This window comes from Meleagris gallopavo, chromosome 5 (genome assembly GCF_905368555.1).
Source record: "Meleagris gallopavo chromosome 5, MGAL_WU_HG_1.1, whole genome shotgun sequence".
Taxonomy (NCBI): Eukaryota; Metazoa; Chordata; class Aves; order Galliformes; family Phasianidae; genus Meleagris; species Meleagris gallopavo.
Window position 1 is genome coordinate 578,900 of NC_139408.1, and position 21,450 is coordinate 600,349.

Sequence of the window (21,450 nt, forward strand, 5' to 3'; positions counted from 1 at the left end):
TTCCTTCATAACTGTAGGCGCACAGAAGCACCCCATCAAAACTCTGATCGGAGCCCAAAGACCACACGTTGAAGACACGACTGCAATAGAGAGCTGTAAAAACGCATTCTCTTTCTTAACCAGCCACGACCCTTATAAATATCCAGGCTTGCAGCACACGTACCTTCATCAGCCTAAACTGCTCATCTGATCAAAAGCAAGCTGTAGAAAGAAGGAACCAGGCAAGCCTAAGATGGTTTCTCTTTAATCAGCTTCTCAGAACACAACACGATCTCAGCCATTTTTATACCTTTCAAAACACTAACAGCTGTTTGGTAACAATCTGTTCCCAAGGATCAACTTCAGTTTCCCAGCACTTCTCTTGCCATCTCTACGTCAGTTGTCAGCATATTTTATCAGCCTCAGTTATTTCATTGTTTCATAGCTATTGGTGAAAACTAACCAACAGTCTTAGTTTGCCATTCCTTAGGGATGTGTCTCTTGACATTTTAATTCCCATGCACTTAAGTGTTTCAAATCTCCTTTGACTTGCATACTTATACAACCTGTATCTTAACATCTGTGAGATCACACATACATAAAAACACTACGGTTGTGTCATCTGAGACGGTGAATACACAAGCTCGAATTTTCAAAATCCATACTTCTGAAATACATATTAATTGAAGACATTTTACTTATGTGCAAGTAGAAGATACAGCAATGACAACAGTGCATTGCTGACAAAGTGATGCAAAAAACCCTGCTGCTTTTTAATGAACTGACCTACAGATGGATCTTCGTCTGTATTGGCTTCCTCCAGGAATTTTTTGTCATCATCCCATTGTGCGAGCACATGGAATGACAAAACACATGATTTACGTGTATCACGATAACAGAGCTCCCTACACAGCAACCAGAATCACAAACTCTAGGCTCTTACATCATTATAAAGAAAATACATAGATATGCAGGGAAAATAGGAGACATTTCAGGAATCGACCTCCTGCTATTTCACCCACTGATGCACCAAACCTGAACGCTGCACTGTACAGCAAGAAAATTCACATTGTTTGAACACAAAGAATCCATGGGAAAAAGTAGAGGAAAAAAAATCACTTAAGACTACATATAATCAACAAGTATACAAATGTATAATTGACAAATATTAAAGAAAGTAGGCTAGTCTGTAGAGAGCGTACAGCCAGAAAGATTATCACATGGGAAAGAAATAATTGGAACTGAACGTAAAAGCTTACCTGTGTCCTGGACCCACAAGAAAACCACCAAGAGAAGAGAACACCAGAAAAGATCCTTCCTCAGTGGCAGTCAGCCCTTAAATGGGGTCTGAGAGGTGCAGCCAGGCTCCACCCCTTCTGACCACACAGCTGAATTGCCTTCACCTGTGCTCCAGCTCGCCTCAGGTGGTCAATCAGAGGTTCAGGCCGTGAATCAAACACTCCTCTTACAAGAGCAACGCTGCTGCACTGCTAGCAGGCAATGAAATGAGCAAAAAGGTATTGGAGGAAGCCTCAAGTGTACAGCAACATAGGTGGGAGAAAATGTGGAAATACACTGCTTTTTAAGTCTGAATTTTTATGTTTTCCATCTTTGAATGCTCTTTCATTTTCAGTTCCTTCCTCCCTCTCCCAGAATGGGATTTTCAATGATATTTTTCTGTTCTCCCTGAACCTGACCCGTATCGTTAGCACTAGAAAGGCAATCTCAGATACGAAGACCAACTGCACCACAAATACTGTAACCATTTTAGCAACAGAACAGTTGTGTGGGATGTACAGAAGATACAGAAAACTGTTTTCCTATAACTGAATATCTTCATTGGGTGGACCTGTGTCCAAAGCCTACCAGTGGTATCCCAGCTTGCCAGTAGGAAGGCAGTGTCCCCTTGGATCCACCACCCTTTGGATTACACATAAAGTACATATTAGTTCAGCAAGCACAGTAGCTCCTTCCTCAGACTCTGCAGAAGGGAGTTAAAATTTAAATAAACACTGGAACGCTCATTATTTTTAATGAAATGTTGATATGTTTGGATGTTGAAGCCTAAATTCGTATGTAAATATCATCGGTATTTATTTCAGCAGAAACAACCGTTCCCACATGACTTAGAAAACGTCACAAACAGAGAATTACTCACACTCCCCTGCCCCTTGTTCATCAACCTGATCTCGAGCTGGTGCATGAGATTTCAGAGAGCAGCGCAGTGAACACCAGAGGCATCAGATAGCCAATGCGTTGCTGGATGACTGGCCGTGGTTCACAACGAGATTGAGAAGTTCTTGACTAACCATCGCCCCACGGCAAGCAGTGAGCGTTCCATACAGACAAAACACGGAGTCCCTCCAACCTCATCAAAGATGCAGGTTGCTTCCTGTAATCTAACAAGAAGAGTTTTGTCACAGTTGTTTCAGCACCCGTGAATTGGAAGTATCTTGTATCCAAGCAAGTGCTAAAGCCGGGGTTGTTTTTGTAAACTAATGTGGGGAAGAACTCGCGTCCAAGGAAGTAGTGGGAGCAAGGTAACTCCTGACTGGTCAACCAAAATCCAGCGTACCCATTAAACCCACCAAAAAGCATCTTTTGTGTGCTGCTGGAGGCCAAATTCTTCCCACCCACGCTGTAGATCCCCGCATTATCTTGGATAAAGAGTCAGAAATTGAACTTCTCATTGTTCATCTGCACGTTCTTTGACAGAGCGTCCACGTGTATTTTACTCTTGTTGAGCTAATCAGACAGAACATTAAAAAAACAAACTGAAATTACTCATTTTGTCAAATCCTGGGCTCACAATGCTGGATAACAGAATCCTACCTCTACATACACCCTCTTCTCTTTCCTGCACACAGAAGCACATCCAGGGAGCAACCTGTGCCCAAATCCACTCCTGGCCCTCACTTCTGCAGCACCTGAAGCTCACGTGGCACACGTGCCAATCCTGGCTGCTTTGGTGCAGTTCAGGCGGTGTGCTCAGGTCACCGCCATCCACTGAGACCCCGTGGGCCACAGGAGCTGGCGGTGGCAATTTAGCACTTGGCACGAAGCGCTCTCCAAGTTGTTCAGCCATAGCTCCAGCTGCGAGAGCTGTGCTGGAGGCAGCGTCACTGGGTTTGGAATTGCTGTTAATTAAGATGAGATCTCACTGTGCTGGTGTTCAGCAGACACACAAGAAGAAAGAGAGCTTTCCCTGATAAGTTTATCATTTGTAGAGGCCAAACAAACAAACAAAACACATGGAGGAAAATGAAGCCTTGTAAACCTTCAGTAAAAAGAGCGTGAAATATTTCTGAAATTAAAAATCTTTTTTTTTCACCAACAGCTAGAAATCCAGCTGCTCCACATTTGATGGTGAAAGCACTGAGGTCTGGCTCAGAGTCGCAAATATGGGAAAGCCAACCTGCAGAGCCCCACACCTCGTCCTGCCAGGAGCTCCTGGCAGGGAGATCTCTGCCCTTGTGTTGGACTTTCCCTGAGGCCGAGGGAAGCATTGCTACCACAGCTGTGCAACCTGTGATCTGCCTCCTGAAGCACTGGCAGCAGGTGAGGCTTCACCCCGCATGCCCTGAGTTCTCCACTTTGTCCTCGCTCGCAGTGATGCCGTATGCTGCACATAGGTCGTTTTCCCATATATAGGAATACTTCCATGGAGAAAGCTGTCTGAAAAACGCTGTGGGACAAATGTTTTCCCATTGCTTAAGGCACCACTTAACACCACTCAGACCTCGTGCCAGTAGACCTGCTGCAGGAGCCATTCACATCACAGTAACAGTCACAGAAATCACATTTTCTTAACAGAAATCAAGAATGACATGGCCTGGCCTACACAAACATACAGAAACCAACCTTAGACCAAATTAGTGCTCTTGGTTGAATCCTAGCCATAGACTTTGCCCCTAATTTCAACAGGAGACAGCATCAATGCGCTCTGCCTCTCTGGAGGACAGAGCTCTTCATGCTGATCGAATCCCAAATTATGCACCACCACCACAATTACCAATAAATGCTGGATAGGACTAACACAGCACTGCATACAATCTCAGCTGCAGCTCCCAAACCCGTTCACTGCATGGGATGAAGCACCTCAGCACAGCTGCTCGACCATCCACTGTCCCCACGCAATGCCGCCGGTGGTGGCATTTCTCACTCTGCCTGTTATGCGTGCTGTCACTGTGGGCTGTGAGCTGTGATCAGCGCCAGCGTAGCTCCCCACCTTTTCTTCCCAAGCTGCAGGCAGTGCGATGCCCACAGTGATATTTTCAAACAGCCTTGGATCTCCCACCGATGGATGCCGGCACAGGGCTCAGCAGTGTGCGTTACACACGGGCACGCAGACGGCAAAGGAACGACGGCACGACACCACGACACCTGTGTCGGCTCCTCGGGCGAGGCGTGAGGAGGGATCGCGCCCCATTGCCGGCGATAGCCGGGCTTTAAAATGCAGCCGTGAGGGATCGGCTGCTCCGAGCAAGGGACGTTCCGTAATTCAGACGTGGAAAAAGAGTTCATACGAAGCGCAGACCGAATCGTCGAGCACAGTAAAAGACGAGCCAGCCCTCCGACCGCAGGGCAGTCGGGCTTGCAGAAATAAATCAACCCGCAGCACTTGAGAGCGAGGAACGGAGCGCGAGAAAACCCCTCGGTCCGGCTGCAGAACCGGCACCGCCGCACATCCCCACGCTGACAGCCTCCGAGCGCGGACCACGCTATTTCTCTCCCTAAACGCGGCCGCGTGTGGGGCTCAGCCTCGTCCTACGCTCCAGCACAGCCCAGCTCCGCGCTCGGCGCCTGCGGGCGCACACAGCCGCTGCCCGAGGGAACCGCGCCCGCACGGAGGTCAGCGGCGGTACAGGGACACACGGACACACATTACACACACATACACACATTACATACACACACACACATTACACACACACACACACACAAACCCTCCCGCGACCCTCAGCCCGACGGTCCCGCGGGGACGGCCAGCCGGCATCCCCCGCCCGGCCTCGGTTCCTTACCCCGCTCCGCGCGGGCGCCGGGTACGAGCGCGACGATGGCGACCAGCAGCAGCGGAGGCAGCAGCACGGCGGCCGGGGCCCGGCGCGGGGAGCCGGGAGCGGAGCGGGGCCCCGCGGGGTGAGCCCCGCCGCCCGCCGCCCGCCGCAGCATCCCCGCCGCACCGGGCTCTAGAGCAAGGGCTGCACGGGGAGGAGGAGGAGAAGGAGGAAAAGGAAGAGCGGGGAGCTCCGCATGGTGCCGGCGGCCAACGCCGCAGGATGCGCTGCCCTCAGCGGCGCGAGCCCTCCGGCCGCGAGCGGGCGGCGAGAAGCTTCGTCCACGCAGCGCTCCGCTCCGCTCGCCGCTGGCGCTGCACGGCGCTGCCGAACGCGAGGGGCGGGCAGCGCGCGGCGGGGCGGTGCCGCCGGGACCCCCCAGCACCGCGAGGCGGCACGGGCTGCGGCGCGCGAGCCCGGCGAGAGGAAAGGCTGCCCGCCCCCCCGCCGCGCCCGCCGCCCCCGCCGCCCATGCGCCCCGTTTGTGCCGTTCCGCTCTTCGCACGTGACGATCGCTATCGATTATCACAAAGAAAAGATGGCAGTTCCACGGCTGACACAAAGCGGGCGGCCCGGCGCCAAGGTGCCCCCTGGCGGTCGCGGCTCCCCGCGTGTTGTCTGCCCCTAAAACCCGTTCCCTTCGCGTCCTTTCTCGCTTTTGTCGTAACAGAATCGCCGTGGATAAATCCCTGGACGCTGACGATCTCCCCTCGTTGGCCAAGAACTCAGTGTTCGTTGAGCTGCAGGTTGACATGAACGACTGTAGCTGCAATGACAAGTAAAACCCAGCCTCGTTACTGATGAACGATCCCTGCTGTTCCCGAGACCGAGGCTTTTAGAACCGTTGGAGTCTGCTCTACCGAGAGATAAAACGCATCTCGCCAACGGCAGGGAGAACGTGGGTCCCCACCCAGCCTTACCCCGCTGTACGGTGCCTCCCCACACAGCCGGATCCGACTCCTCTGACGCTGCCCACACAGCTCGCAGTGCCACTCGCTGTTTCTCCAGCATCCCCAGAGCTCTGAACCACGCAGAATGAGTGTGAGGCGTTCGGCCAGAAGGGAAGCACAAACTCTGCCTAGTACCGTATCCATACCTTGCCTCATGCTGCCTTAATTCATTACAGGAGTGGAAATCGCTGCATGTCTGAGCTGCACTGGTTAATGCAAATTTGCCATCATCGTCATCAGGCCTTACTGCTTTGTAGTGATAGGGAACAGTAGCTCCTCTGTTGCTTCCCACAGACTGACCATCTCTGGAGCTGAAAGCCAAAGCTAATTCACTGACAGAACAAAGCATCGCCCTCAGCCAGCTTGTCCCATGCACTCCTGCAGCGTGTGACAACCTTCATCGGCTCTGAAAACATTTTCGTTGAATGAATGCTATTGCAAGACCAGCATAGATTTGTCCTGTGCAGTTAGTGGCAGGAAAAATGCTCCCCACGCTTGGAACCAGTGGTGGCTGAGTTACCCTCAGTTGAGAGGAAGATTACTTATTCCTAATTGCCTTCCCGTTCCTCCACCCGACAGGAGAGCGCACAGGGACAGCTGGACACTGCCGTAAAACCAAGAACAGTAAGGACTTCACATGCAGACCTTCCTCGTTTGCTGTTTCCACAACGAAGAATGGAAAGTACACCAGGACTATGGCCTCACTTTCTGTGAGAAACGCGAGGTACAAAACCAGTGGCAGTACGCATTTAAAGTTACACGGTATGCACATCGGAACACAAGGAACGAAAAGGAAGGAGCTTTCAAAGCAATGCACGCATCCACTATTTGGGCAGAGCTGTGTTTTCGCACGTTCCAAGGAGCGGTGCTGCAGGAAGGAGCTTTCTCAGATGGTCTGACCACTTGGCACGTACAGAAGATGGCTAACAGCAACACACAGTGGCAGGCTCCGTGGCAAGCACGGTACCCCTGGCCAAGGCCAGCCCTGCAGCGTTCAGAAATGGAGAAGCTTGGCTGAACGACTACACTGGAATTTAAGAGCTGGAGCCCCACAGGTGAATTTCCATTGCCTTTACCTCAGCCCACAGCCCTGACGTAACACAACAAGGAAATCAAAGTCACCAAAACGCATTTGCTGCAATATATATTTTAATTCAAAGTGAATCTCGACAGTAATACACCATAAATTCTTATTTTGACACTCACCAAAATAGTCACCTGGAAAACCCGCTTTTTGTGACAAAGTACAGAAGGCTTGGTCACATTTAAATCACTGAGAACTAGAAAGAATTACTATCGCAAACTGTAAGAGACATTACATCCATAAAAAATTTTCCCAGTCCTCATATTGTAATATTGCACAGTGCAATTGCTACATGGCGAACTAGTGTAGCATAGAAATCCAAAGCAAACAAACAAACAAACAAAAAAAGAACAGAAGAAAAAAAGAGAAAAAGAAAGCCACGAGTCTACAAATTGTTAAACAGTAACAGTTCAAACTCATTAATCAAGTCTTTATCACTGGGCAATCCTAGAACAAGTCTTCCTACAGCTTGCAGTGTGATTTAACTTTTGCTTAACACAAACCAAGTTAATTAGCAGTATAAACAGAAAGTTTAAAAATTAAAACCCAAAAAAAAAAAAAAAGTTAATACAGTAGCATATTTGACCAATAAAACACCCTGAAGTTAAAAACCGAACACAAGAAATTCATACAAAATCTTGCAAATTAAAGTAATATGCAGGTATGCAGTTCTGTAGTCGTGCAGTGTTTTATTTAAAAAAGGCAATAAAACAGTAAGACGTATAAACGCTTCTCAGAGGATGACTTTTGTTCTCCTCCAGGAACGGGCCCTCTGCCTAACGCTTCTGTCCTGCAGGCGGGGCCTGGACACAAGAATCCACGCCCTTGGGATGCGCTGCAGGACTGGGGAAAAGTCACCCAGCAGGCTGAATTTCAGCTGTGGCAGAATCCCAATTATGCCCACTGAAATGCAGACATCCCTCAAATTACCGTAAGTAGAAAGAGCAGCAGACCTAACGTGGGGCACGTTTACAGCAGCTCTGTCCTGCGTAGGGGAGGGTGCTGCTGACAAACAGATAATCGTGTCAATTTAACAAGCACGGTAGCTTCAAACCTTAAGCACGTTAAAAAGAAAGCACAGTAAGTACATCAGACCTGTGACGATCCCCGTGGCCCCGGAAAAAAACAATGCAGTGTTTTTTATTTTATTTTATTATTATTATTTTTTTTTGTTATCACAATAAAAAATTCATTTACTCCATTTGCATTGGTGATTCGTGGTGTGTCCATTGCCTGCAATGGAGTAAGCACCAGAAAAGTGTCAATTCCCAACAGGAGGGAGCTAACAAAAAGCAATCTGCTGGACCATACAGCACAAGTTGGAAGTGGCAAGGTGGGTATCCAATTAGAGCATGCTCTCGACTCGGTGTATTTAGGCTTCATATATAGGTTGATAAGATTTCTAATTAATCAGGATGCTCCTAGTTTCTAATGCATACTTTATATATACATTTATACTTGTACAAAATGCATAGAGTTGATTACTAAAAACACTGAAACTTTTGGGAAAAGTTAGGTTTCTTAATTTTCAGTGTGATTAAAAATGTACTGCTGGTATTTTGTTTTTTATGATCTAATACTGTTGTATTTTAGTTATTACTTAAAAAATAAATCAAATGTAGGCACATTTATTTCATTCAGACATTCGTTAAATAAAACACTGCTTGTGTTAGTGGAGTAAAGAAAAAGTTTACCAGTTCTTAGCTTATTGACAGAGTTAAACTCAAATGCTTTGCACTCTTATTCCAGTCAACATTGCAAAGATTGTATTCCAGATTTTGTTTTAAAAAAAAGTTAAGTCAAGCCTGCAAGATGCAGCTTCTTAAGTGTCTACACAATGCCAATATGAAAACATTAAAAAAAAAAAAAAATTAAGTTACATCAATACATCCATTTATATGCAGTGATGAGCTCAAAGTTAATGGAGATAAAATACTGATGCAAATAACACACCCCAAAAAAACATACGCAATCATCTTTCCTCATTTACAGTATAGTAGTTACGACACTTCAAACATGATAAAAAGAAATAAAATAAAATAAAAAAAAAACAACCCAAAACCCGGCTTCTATTTCATGTAATTAGACTTGTACAGAAATTAGAAGGCTAAGAAAGAACTAGTTAATCACCTAATTTCACAGCTATCTGAAGTGGCAATCATTATATAGCAGCTTATCTATGATACATTCAAGATAAATGATACAATTTATTACTTGCCCATAAGCTAAAACACAGCCTCAGTTTAATACCTTCTTTAAAACCCATCTCTACACTACAGTATACTTGAGGTCTATGAAAAAGTAGCTACCTTTTATAGGAAATGGATGATTAAGTCTTTGGTGCTGCAAAAGCAACTTCATTTGAACAAAATGAGAAACAGAAAGACACGCCTCCTAAGGAAAAGCAAAATGCCAGAAGCATGTAACTGACGTCCCTGACGGAATGTATTCAATAAGCAAACACCCGCAACAGGCCGAAACAAATCCTAGTATGTAGAAAGACTCAAATCTCTCCCATGCATAAATGAAAGATTGCACACAAAGAACTCACATCTCTTCAAGCTTCAACAGTAAATATTCTGCTACTAGTTACTGAATACTGCACGGTTCGCTCAAGCTAAGGTGAAACCACATCATGAGTCGATGAGCACTTGGCTTTTCTCTCATTACCCAGCCAGTCATGCCTACCGCACCTCTAACATTCCATTATACCCAGTTAGACAAACACTTTTCAAACAGACTACTTGGATTGTACTGCAGTTCCACTGAACAGGATGGAATACTGTGCTGCGTGTCACTACTCGAGAGCTACTGAATCAACTTTTCTTAAGCACTACTAAAGTCTTTTCTTGAAGCTAGATCATTCTGGGAAAAAAAAGACAGCAAAGTTCAGCTACAGCAAAACGTGCTGCCTTCTCGATAAGGAAAAAACACCAAATACTAAAATCATACCACACAAAACCCAAAATGAGCAATACGCTATCAAAAAATCAGCAGATCTGAATTTTTAAGTGCTGCAGTCCTCAACATTGATATATAAGTAATAACATTAACAACCTCAAATATTTAAGGCACTATGTGTGGGAACAGTTTACAATGCAGCTGAGATTATTAGGACAACGACATTTAAGAGCAATGTTTAGGCTTCTTTGCCCATGCAAAAGACACATGCAATGTGAAGAACAACAGCCCAACTCTTAGATAAGTGACTCAACATTTAAACACCAAGGTACGTAATACAAACAAGTTACTTCTACGCTGTACTGCTGACGTATGTGCATCTGTTGCTCTAATTCTGTACACTGAATGGCTTCCAAATGTAGACGTGTCTTGCACTAGTTAGAAGGCAATTTTATAAAAAATAGGAGGAGCAAAACCAGATTTCTGCTCCCGTAAGTCACCTGTCTAAAGTTACTATATAAGAAGATAACATGACCAAAGACAAGTTATACCAAATGTGCAAAACACATTAAAAGTGAGTTTGTTTTTTTTTTTTTTTTTAAAGCTCAGAGTTGTTTAAATTGCACCCAAGTCTACATGATTCAAAAAAATAATTTTCCTGTTGTGCCATGGCTAATATTTAATAAATACCATGTTTCTTCTTAAGTCAAACTTCCGTATCATTGAGCTTCCTCAATATACTCTACTTGAGTTCTCACATAAACGGGTACTGGCTGAGTTTTGTCGGACTCAGTGGAAATCCTGTGTAAGCAGGTGATGCTGCAATGTACGAATGTGGTGGAAAAATTGGTTTGTACGGAGTCTGATGAATGGTTGGGGAAGGTAAAAGACGGGGATTTATGCCAACGGGAACTTGGTGAACTATACCGCTGGGGTGAGACATGTTGTACGTTGGATGTTGCAGTAAGGGCCTTGAGGTACACGGTGAAGCGAGGAGGTGGGCAACGGGTGCAGCAGTACTAAGGGGTGCCGACGATGGGTACGGAAGGATGGCAGGCTGTCCTCCCAGGTGGGTGCCTGCAGAGAGATGTGCGTGCACGGTGGTGGGGTTTGGACTTCCTTGTGGAAGGGAGAAAGCGTGACTGGCGACGCTCGGGGCGATGTAGGCCTGCTGCCTGCGATGAGCGTAGTTCCCATTCCATTCCTGCGGCGCAGATCCAAAGTGCTGCACCTGTCCATACACAGAAAGGGACAAGGCTTAATACCTCTGACTTGAAAGACGGTTTGAAAAATGGAATAATGCGCTAAAACTAATCAACTCAAAATCGAGAGAAACGGAGACAGGAATAATTAAATGCTTAAACAAAAATAACGTATTAGCTATTTAGATAGTAGCACAGACAGGAAATCTGACAGTAAGAGATGATAAACAGAACACAAGTTATTTTAATGCTCTTGCAAAAAAAAAAAAAAAAAAAAAAAAGAAGATAATATGCCATGCTGGGCTGTTTTAACAGAAATACCATGTATCACATGAGCAAGGTGCTTATTCCACTCTACTCAGCACTGGCTTGGCATCAATTGGAAGTGCTGCATTCAGTTTGGGCACCATAATGAGGCACAAAGAGGACAAATAGGAGAGAAATTTTAGAGGAGAGCAGGAAAAATAATAAACGGATTGAAAATTTCTGAGACAACTAGGCAAACAGAACTCTAAGGCTATGATCACAGGAAGATGTGGCAGTCATTTACAGTTATAAAGACAGAGACTAAAAATCAATTACTTCCATTAAGTGACATGGACTTTAAACTACATAGAGCATCTACCAAAGAAGGAAGGCTCAGCACAAATTTTTGTAATGAACATAATATCCTACAATTTCTGCTAGGAGCTTGAGTAGCTGCAGCCACTGAAGAGATTAAAAATTAATGCTGCGCTGATCACATTAAGGTTTGCTTAGAAGTAATTAAATCAATCCTTCTGCATAATCATGAGGAAAGGAAGATAGCGTCGCCACCCAAATGTTTCTTTCAATCTAAACTATTCAAGTCATTCTTGGTAAATCCTCTTATCTACATGTAGCATACTTGCATTTAATATTTGACTTACAATTTAACATTCCGTTACTCTGCCAGACTTATGCAAACAGATACCGTTCTTATATTAAATGCAGATATCCAGGTATCTTACCAAAAGCTCAAGTGAAGCTACAGCTTAAAATTAATTAATTAAAAGAGCTTCAACTTAAGGCTGTAGGTCAACTTCTGTTCTCAGTCACAACAGACACATTTAATGCATCACTAGGTAATGACAAAAATAGCTTTTAGATCAGCCTTGGGTATCTTCCAACACTGGACAGAACTACGATCACAAGCTACTTCCCACTGGCTTCACTATCTAACTGCAAGGGTAAGGCAGAGCTGGCTCTGCTAAGCTCTGCCTCTATGTACTCAAACTACAAGTACTTTCATGCACACTGCTAACAGAACAAGACCGAAAGGCAGCTCCAGTTCCTTACTGCACACTATAAGCATTTTAGCATTCAGACGTAGAAAATAAATATACCAATGTTTTTCACAATGTCTCGTGCTTATGACTTGTGCAAGCTGAAATCCATTTCAAGATTCGAACAGCTCTGCGATCGAGTCGTTGAAAATCTGCGTTTGCTATTTATTCCAGCTGAAAGTGCAGGCAGTCAGTGTGCTTGGAAACAAACAACTTCTTCTGTGATATAAGCGAGTGCACATACCTGGCTGAAGTTTAAATGTTGCTGATGGAATGCTGATGCCAGTTTTTGCTGACGGTTTCCCACAGCAGAAGACTGGGTTTTCCTTCCCAGGACAGACCGACCGTTTTTCAATGGCTGACAAGTAGCATCTTCCAAGATACAAATGAACAACGTTACGCTTTTGTTGTCTTTACTCTCTTCTAACAATTCAAAGACAAAATTTCATTTGCTTCAGCATACAGAGGGAAACAATAAAACGATACATTAATTCAAGCATTTACTGCAGATTAGCAGATACAAGAGGAAATCTACCTAAGTATGGCTACTGAATAAATTATTCACATCCCACTTTTGTCTACTGATATAGAAAGCAAAAACCACCTTCACTCACTCACCTGTGTTCACCATCTGTTCATCAAGACGTAACCTGCTTTCAAGACTCATTGGTGGCACCACTACTGTGCAAACAGCTGGTTTGGTTTCAGAATTAACTGATGCTCTTGCTTCCTTATTTTTGTTGGTATTAGCTACAAAGCTATCTTCAGCAAACGGGCTGTCGTGTCCTGAAGAGTCTGAAGTTGGGGAACCATCCACTGTATCACATCCACTTTCCTGTTCATCATCTGACATACTACCAAAAAATAAATGTAATGCATTAAAACAAATAACATAATGTTATTTGTCATGATACAGACACTTTTTAAAATAACACAACATTTACATAAATGAAATGACTGAAAAGTGAATGTTACATTTCACTTACACAAGTACGGGCATTCAAGATGGCAGCTGAACATTTAAGACTCACTCCACCCACAAATTTAATGGTTCAGAGAAAGGCTATAACTTCTACACAAAGATTTAGATACGCATCTTTCACCTCCTTTTCTGAATTGTTTTTTGTTTATTTTTCTTTTTTTAAGGTAAGCTTGAACTTACAGTTCACCTGACAATTGTATTTTTTAGGCCAAGTAAAAGGTTGAAGGTTATTTCTTCACAAAAGCTTCCAGTAGCTTTTCTGGTATCTGCGCAATGCTGATCAGGTGGCACAAACTCATTTGTTCAAAAACTGCTTCTATGAGAGCAGCTGGAAGGGGCAGGAGGTGGAGCCCAGGAACCAGCCTTTGCTAACACTGAAGTTATGCATTTGTATTGGTAAATGTGTGAAGACAATAAGAGCTGTCAAAGGCATGATCACAGTCAGATCAGTGGTACCAGAACCACATACCCTATTCTTCTAACAGCATGTAATACACAATCTGAGAAACTACTATCAAGTACTACCAGAAAATATGGTCCTCAACTGGGACTATGCCAGGCATGAATTAAATGGACAGCAAGAGCCAGGACCGTGCACTGTAAGTGTCACACAGTCTGTGCTTTAGCATCAAGCTGCCTGGTACTCTACCAAGAACGCAATAAATTAGTTCAGAGTTACAGTGCAAATTTTTCTAAAACCGTATTTTGAATAATATGCAAAAATGAAGGCTTGAACTGGACATGAAGCAGCTCATATGAACAAGCTTTAGCTTGGTAGCAGAAAAAGGCACCAGCGTCATCACAGCTCACATTATGAGAATGGGAGAGGAAAAATTCAAGATATCCTGCTAACTTCAAATCTGTAACATCCTACTTTGCTTTACTTAATTTTGTCAGTTTGAAAGGTTCTCATTCTAAAGTAAGTTGGAAATGACATTTCTGTGTTTTCCCTGCAACTTCCATTCATCTGGTATTCTGAAAACTTCCAATGAAGCAAAAAGGATAATGGAAAAGCCTGTGCTGTGTAACTGCAGGACAACACCACTTCTTTTCCTTTTTTAATAAACTGAGTCCACTGAGTCTGTCAGGATCTTTCTTTTTACTGAAAAGACCACAACTTTTACCTGTTGGATCTCTTGCAAGGAGATGGACTGGACTGCCCCGAGGAGCTCGTGCTCAGAGTGCTATCAGGACTGCTTAGAGAACAGACACGGTCAATATTCAGAGTATTTTGGCAGGCTTCACAGTCAAGGCTACCTTTGCACCTAGCACACAGAAAAGAAAGCAAACAAACACCCAGTCACTCATTTGTTCCTCCTAAATGCCACTGTCCTAGCAGTTACTATGGAATAGAAGTAGCTCAAGTCTTAGAAAAGATCTCCTAAATAATCTAAATGAATATCCAATTGGTTGTTTTTGTTGTTCTTCTTTAGAACATCCGAATCAGACTTGAAACTCCTTGAAAGTTCCTCTGGAAATTCCAGATTAACACTAACCATGCGTTTTTTGAAATCTACTAAATAATCTTACGCTGATTCGTTACAAACAAGTACGTATAGTTTTTACTGTAAGTGAGGTTCCTCCTGTTCAAAATTCGTAACAAGGGAAAATAAATTCAAACAAACGTTAAACTCTCAGGACCTTATTTAAAACAAAATCTTTCTTCTACAGCTTTATAAAGAAAAATCCTCTCAGAGACCATGCTCAGTCCCTGCTTTTGTACTCAAGGGCACACGTCTTCAAACTGCATAAGTTGTTTCTGACCCTTATCTTGTGATGTTATCTACGAGATGCTACTGTAGAGCACTGACATCAGTCATACAAAGCCAGAAGATTAATCTTCAATACAAATATAAGATGTGGCAGTATTAAAGAAAAAAGCTGAACCTGAAAGTACTCTATTTTGAAAGCCTGTTACCAAAAAACAGTCAACCTGTTTCCTTGTTAAATGTCTTACAAAAGATTAACAAGTAAGAATTTTTGAAGTATTTTTTGCGTGCTACACAGCTGACTTTCCAGTGCAACTTGATTAAAGGGCACTGTTTATCTTCTGCATGCATTAAAGCAGCTAGATGCAAGCAGGACTTCATGGATGTAAAGATCACTCTTACTCTCTCAGAGAACGTGTTTGACCTAAGTCATCTTCATCGGTGTCGCTGCTGATGGTGATGACACTGACTGCAGGGCTGGGGGAGCCCGCAATGAAGATAGCCTGTCGCTGCTTGTTGGAAAGGGATGAAGCAGGGTCCAGCCTGACCGACGCCTCGCAGCAGTTCCTCTCCCGTCCATCCGAGTTATGATTGTCCTGTGCTTCTATACAGCTTATTCTCTTTACAGCCTTCAGGTTAATTATCTTTGGAGATATAAAGGCTGAATTTTGGATATTGGTATTTTGCAACGCATTGCTCCTGTCAAGAAAATACACCATTTCACATTTACTGAATTTCTGCCAACGGATCTGAAAACTGTACTATTTAAGAAAAAGAAAAAAGAAGTTGGCTAAAACACCAATTTCCAAAAAATGAAAAACACAAAACATTCATCAGAGTGATGAATACTTGGCTTTATAATTTTAGACATCAATTAAAAAAGAATCAGAAACATGCTAATTAGAAGCTGCATCACAGCATCCAAAGCAAGATCTAAGAGTAAATTTTGCAACAAAACTGAAAATCCCGTTCCTTTACTTTATTTTTGTTAGGGAAAAAAGAGAAAACCCACACCTTCACAAATGCTTTACATGGCAGTGAGATAGTATTTTTTTCAGCAAGTAGCTGAAGTATTTTTGGCCACCAGTGAAAGAAAGACTGCTCTTAAGGTGATCGTAAGGCATACTGCAATCTTATTATTCAGTATCTCCTTATTTTTAGTTCTCTAAACCTTGCATTTCCTCATGCATATAAGCTCAGAAATATCTCATTAGAGCTACCTCAGTATATTCTCATACTTTCCCAAAGGCGATAAAGACAACTTTGCTATCATGATAGGCAGAAACTTATTAACAGGAACTAAAATCTCTTGCTACTGCAAATATTTTTCCATCTAGTCTGTATTACCAAAAATAACACTGAATAATCAGAGCAGAAAGGACAAATTTTCCCAAAAGACATTTTTCCCCCCACTAACAAACAGGCACTTCCACAGCCCCTACCCACTGAACAGCAATTACAGACATACTGCCTTTGAATGCTAGAGAAATTCTACCAACCTGTTCTGACACAGTTTATTCCTCTTGGTAGCTGCAGGCTGAGGCCAGACAACATGTGCAATGCCCACGCTAATTGGCTGTGGGGCAGAAAAGGTTATTTGATGTGTTAAAAGAGGCTGCGGCATCACTGAGTTGTAATGAGTGCCCTGGGTAATCATCTTCCTATGGAAAAATAGAAGGTTTTAAACCAAGTCATTTGTATTGCATCCATCCATCAATCTTGCTAAACCAGTACCAGTAGGGTACTGCGCAAAATGTGCAGACTTACCCCCAGTCTCCAAGCCTCTGTGGGCCAGCCACAGGATCAGAAGCTAGAGATGTTGCAGGGGCTGCCACTGGTGCCACTTGCTGCCACGCAGGAACCAGGATTTGCTGGGTGTGGTTTGACCATGTCTGCCGTGAAGCAGAGAAGAGCTAACAGAGATGCTTGGAGCTCAGCACAATACAGAACAGGAATTGCAGTAGAACTTTACAGAGTATTACCGAAACAATGTTCATTTAAAAATACTTGTTAACTAGTAGTAAAAACAAATCACATTTTTATTTTCAAGGAAACCAACCTGAGAAAGGATTCCTGCTCGAATCTGCAGTGGCTGAATTGCATGGGCCTGGGTCACCAAGGGAACGGCGTTGTCCACCCTCAAGGAGAAACTTGTGGGTTTACTGTGGTTTGTTGTAATTCCTATCAGGAAGAAAAACACATAGCCAGGCTTTAAGCAAAACGTCAGTCTTGAATAATTTCGGAGCAAAGTGCAAACATAAAGAATATCTTAGTAACATTTTGCTGTTTTGTCTTGATGTGATCTGATCCCCTAACTCAGGCTTTCCAAGCCAAATACCATCAGTGTAACACTTAAATGATTTTTGTGTCAGTGCTCAGCTGCACAAATATTTTATCTCGTATTTCCAGAAAGAACTGCCAACACCTACTATTTGAAGACAGACTACTAGAAAGTGCAATGACTTCGGCAGCAGGTTTCGCAAAGCTCAGCATTTTTCTTATCGCAAATTAAATAAAACACATTTGCAAGGAAGCATTACAAAAATAAGCAAAACTGAATTTCAACCATTCCCACCAACTCCTGCATTTCTCACACACTATTTCCAGCTGGATGAAACCCATTCCTCCCAGCTCTTGTAATAAACAAAGTCATGTGTATAACACCCCTATTTGTTACCACCTCTTTTGTAAAAACAACGTGAATTTTTCTGTAATTTCTCCATACGCACCAAATATTCTCTTAATTCAATAAAAATAATGCCAAGTGTTGTACTGTTGGAATACTATCACAAGCATGTTATAGCAAAAAGATGCATCTTGTGCTCTATACAAACCTCACTTAAGGGAAACTAACAGACATGTAGCAACATTACAGTTAATAATGTTAATCAACTAAAAAGATTTTTTTTAAAGGAGATAATGCAACAGAACAGTTATGCTTAAAGAAAGCAGCGGTTAGAAGAATATACTAATTTCATTTGCATCCTGTGACTTCACCAAAGCCTAAGCAGTGGGTGTTTGGAGGTAACTACTACAGAACAATGAAATAAATCATAGAATCACAGAATGGCCTGGGTTGAAAAGGCCCACGGTGCTCATCTCATTCCAACCCCTGCTGTGTGCAGGTCGCCAACCAGCAGCCCAGGCTGCCCAGAGCCACATCCAGCCTGGCCTTGGATGCCTGCAGGGATGGGGCATCCACAGCCTCCTTGGGCAATCTGTTCCAGTGCCTCACCACCCTCTGGCTGAAAAGCCTCCTCTTCATATCCAACCTAAACCTCCCCTGTCTCAGTTTAAAACCATTCCCCCTTGTCCTATCACCATCCACCCTCACAAACAGCCATTAGACTGCACGTGTTTTACAGCTGTAAAGACTATATGTTTTCTTTTATTGTCTTTAAAATGCAGGAAGAAGGAAAATCTTCAACAGATGCAATACTATCGTGTCATTAAAACAACACTAAGTTATCACCATGCTGTCAAAAGCTTTAAATTTTGAAATGCCATTGACTAATTTCTTTTCCACACAGCCACCCACAACAGTAACATCTTAAGTCTGCCAGGAGTAGCAAGACCTAGCACTTAAGATATTTGACAGAGTAGCCAAGCAGAGAAAAATTTGAAGAGGTGCCAGACCCCATTAATATCCCTTTCCCTCCATACCAGCAACTCAGCTTGTCACTTACGTGATGAAACCAATAAATTCCCTTTATTCAAGCTGTAGCAGAACTTCAGTTTGGACATTTACCATCATATTAAAAATACACACGTAACATTACTGAGAAAGTCTGTTGTTTCTGTCTTTATCTAAAGAGAGAAAGACTTCCTGGGTTCTCAGTTTAAGTGAAAAGCGAAAAGTTATAAAATCATATTAAGAAAAACCTTACAATCAAATGTATCATTTCAAGATCTGATCTCTATAGCGAAGTTGAACATTATCAAGACAGCCAAATCGCATTTTTGGGCATGGAAGCCTACAAGCAAACTCAGTTAATAAGCAAACAATATAAACTACCTTTCCCTATCCATAAATGACTGTTCCTAGAATAAGAAAGCTGCTTTCCATCAGCTCCTCTCTGATCTGCCAACTATAAACAGAAAAAAGCCCACAGTTTTTGACTGATGTGTGCTGCAATCAAACCAAAGTTTTCAAGACCCCTAAGCAATAAGACATCTGCTTGCATTATGCAAAGAAATTTGTTTGGGAAATAGAGGTCACCTACACTGCATGTACCTTCCCAGAGATGCAGATCTTTATCTGTCATTTTCTACCTTACAGAAACGCTTCTCTACAAGCCCTTCCACCCTACTGTCTTTCAACTGTTTCGGATAATTAAGTCCTCAGCCAATTATTTCTTTACATATAGAAAAACGTATACTCAAGTCAATTTTACCCTTGTAGTAAAGGAAGAGTTCAGTCAAGCATCGTTACTTCCTCACAGGACAAAACAATCAAAGCTCTCAAAGATTCAGTTGCAAGTTTTTTAACCAGCAGAATATTGCAACTGTTCTATATAGTTGTTCTGACTGGTGTTAATCATAGGACAGCGTACCTGATACCATTTACATGGGCAGCCACATCCTTAAATAAAGCCCCAAAATTCTAAACGTTTTGTTAAATGTTCTGCCAATCACCCAGCACAATTTAGGACAAGAAGAGTTATAGTTTCTTACCCTTGTCCCTAGGATATCCTATATCCCTAGGGATATAGGGATAACTATATCCAAGGGATATAGTTGCAGCAACATTGATACTCTCCTCATCTTTCTTGTTTCTTCTCATGTTTTATTTTAGAACACCCTCCCTTCTTGTTTTAGGATTCCACATCTTGTGTCTCTATTTTATTCCGATATATGTATGGGCATATATGTATGTAAATGCAACAGGGGAGAGAAGGAGAGGGAGAGGAAGAGTGAGAAGGTGCAAAGTATCTGATTCTGACTCATACACTATTTTTTTTAATTTATTTTTATTTTTTAAACAGAATTAATTCCTTTAATATATAGCTTAAGTAGATATAGTGGAAAACCCAAGTACTGCTAAAGGAGACAGCAGCACACGTATTTCAGGAGCTAACAGTTAAACATACCTTGAAGAGTCGGAGGACATATAATCAGTGTCTGCTGGAAAATGTCACTGCAACCAAACTGAGCAGTTCCTGCCTGCAGTGGTATTCCTTGGTGCAAAACTGAGTGTGCAGATGCAGTTAAAGCCTGAGGAAGCAGGTTAAACACAGGCACCATTATAACCGTGAACATGGCCCATTAGCTAGTATAATAAAAGGCTCAAGTAGTCTTATGAAAATGGAAACTTCAAAGCCATTTGACAGGAAGCATTTCCATCTTGCCACGGGAGGGCACTGCAGTACAACAGTGCTCTACTACAACAATTCCAGCTTGTTGCAGTTTGGAAATGTATGGGATTCTAAACCAAGTTTGTTTGGTTTCTTACAACACACACACACACACACACACACACACACACACACACACACACACACACACACACACACACACACACACACACACACACACACACACACACACACACACACACACCAGAATATAAAAACGTTTTTACCTGGCTTCTTAATGGGCCAATTTTGGTGAAGCTTGCAGTCAGATTAGCTGCACTGCCTGAGGCAACTGGTCTCATAAGCGATGTTTTATTGCGGTTGCTTAGGTCATATAAATTTGATCTGCACTTGCAAACATCCATGATGTGAAAACAGGACTTTACTCTGTTACAGACAGAAAAAATTTTGGTTTGCTTTAAGTAGAATTGCATGCAACTTAAATGTACGTAACAAATCCACAGAACAAGAAAAAAAAGCTCAAAGCCCCCAGCTGCCAGTTTCACAGAGTGGCATCACGCACAGAAGCAGTAGCATCACAGAAGTTGTGCTGTTACTACGTCCAAGTCAAGACTTCTTAATGTATGTTTTGAAACTAAAGTTAAAAAAAAAGAAAAACAATAATAAAAGAACCTTGCAATTTCCTGCTCCTTGCACCTAACACTGTTCTAACAGCTGGATACAAGCAAGATAACAACTTAAAGGGACGGAAAGCTTCTTCCTTCCCTGAAATGCTGGCACTTCTGGAAATGCACACTGAAAGATCTAGGTCCAGAAGTGCAAAAAAGCTCTCAATATATTCTATGTCGGCCACTGCACAAAAGAAAGGACCAAGTCCATTTCAAAAAGAAGTGCCTACCCTAGTGCTCAACGACTGACAAGAACTGTCTCGTTATACTTCTAAGAATCAAACCCCAAATTTCTGCAG

The 21,450-nt window shown here is 42.9% G+C and overlaps 2 protein-coding genes across 4 annotated transcripts in view; both read right to left on the reverse strand.

Annotated features, from left to right (window-relative positions):
- Positions 1-5,805, reverse strand: part of KIAA1549L (KIAA1549 like) — a 103,926-nt gene extending 98,121 nt beyond the window's left edge. Inside the window, 1 exon segment of the mRNA XM_085223840.1 lies at positions 5,001-5,805. Coding sequence (XP_085079966.1) covers positions 5,001-5,790 — 790 coding nt within the window. The 5' untranslated portion in view covers positions 5,791-5,805.
- A 1,312-nt stretch (positions 5,806-7,117) lies between these two features.
- HIPK3 (homeodomain interacting protein kinase 3) overlaps positions 7,118-21,450 on the reverse strand; it is a 91,346-nt gene continuing 77,013 nt past the window's right edge. For all 3 annotated transcript variants that reach the window (XM_010710679.4, XM_019615201.3, XM_085223842.1), the window contains exons 7-16: positions 20,750-20,909; positions 20,259-20,382; positions 17,228-17,349; positions 16,936-17,060; positions 16,668-16,829; positions 15,571-15,867; positions 14,584-14,724; positions 13,096-13,331; positions 12,722-12,849; positions 7,118-11,202 (exon numbers count right to left, since the gene is read on the reverse strand). In XM_010710679.4, coding sequence (XP_010708981.1) covers positions 10,726-11,202; positions 12,722-12,849; positions 13,096-13,331; positions 14,584-14,724; positions 15,571-15,867; positions 16,668-16,829; positions 16,936-17,060; positions 17,228-17,349; positions 20,259-20,382; positions 20,750-20,909 — 1,972 coding nt within the window. In that variant the 3' untranslated portion in view covers positions 7,118-10,725. The remainder of the gene's footprint in view (positions 11,203-12,721; positions 12,850-13,095; positions 13,332-14,583; positions 14,725-15,570; positions 15,868-16,667; positions 16,830-16,935; positions 17,061-17,227; positions 17,350-20,258; positions 20,383-20,749; positions 20,910-21,450) is intronic.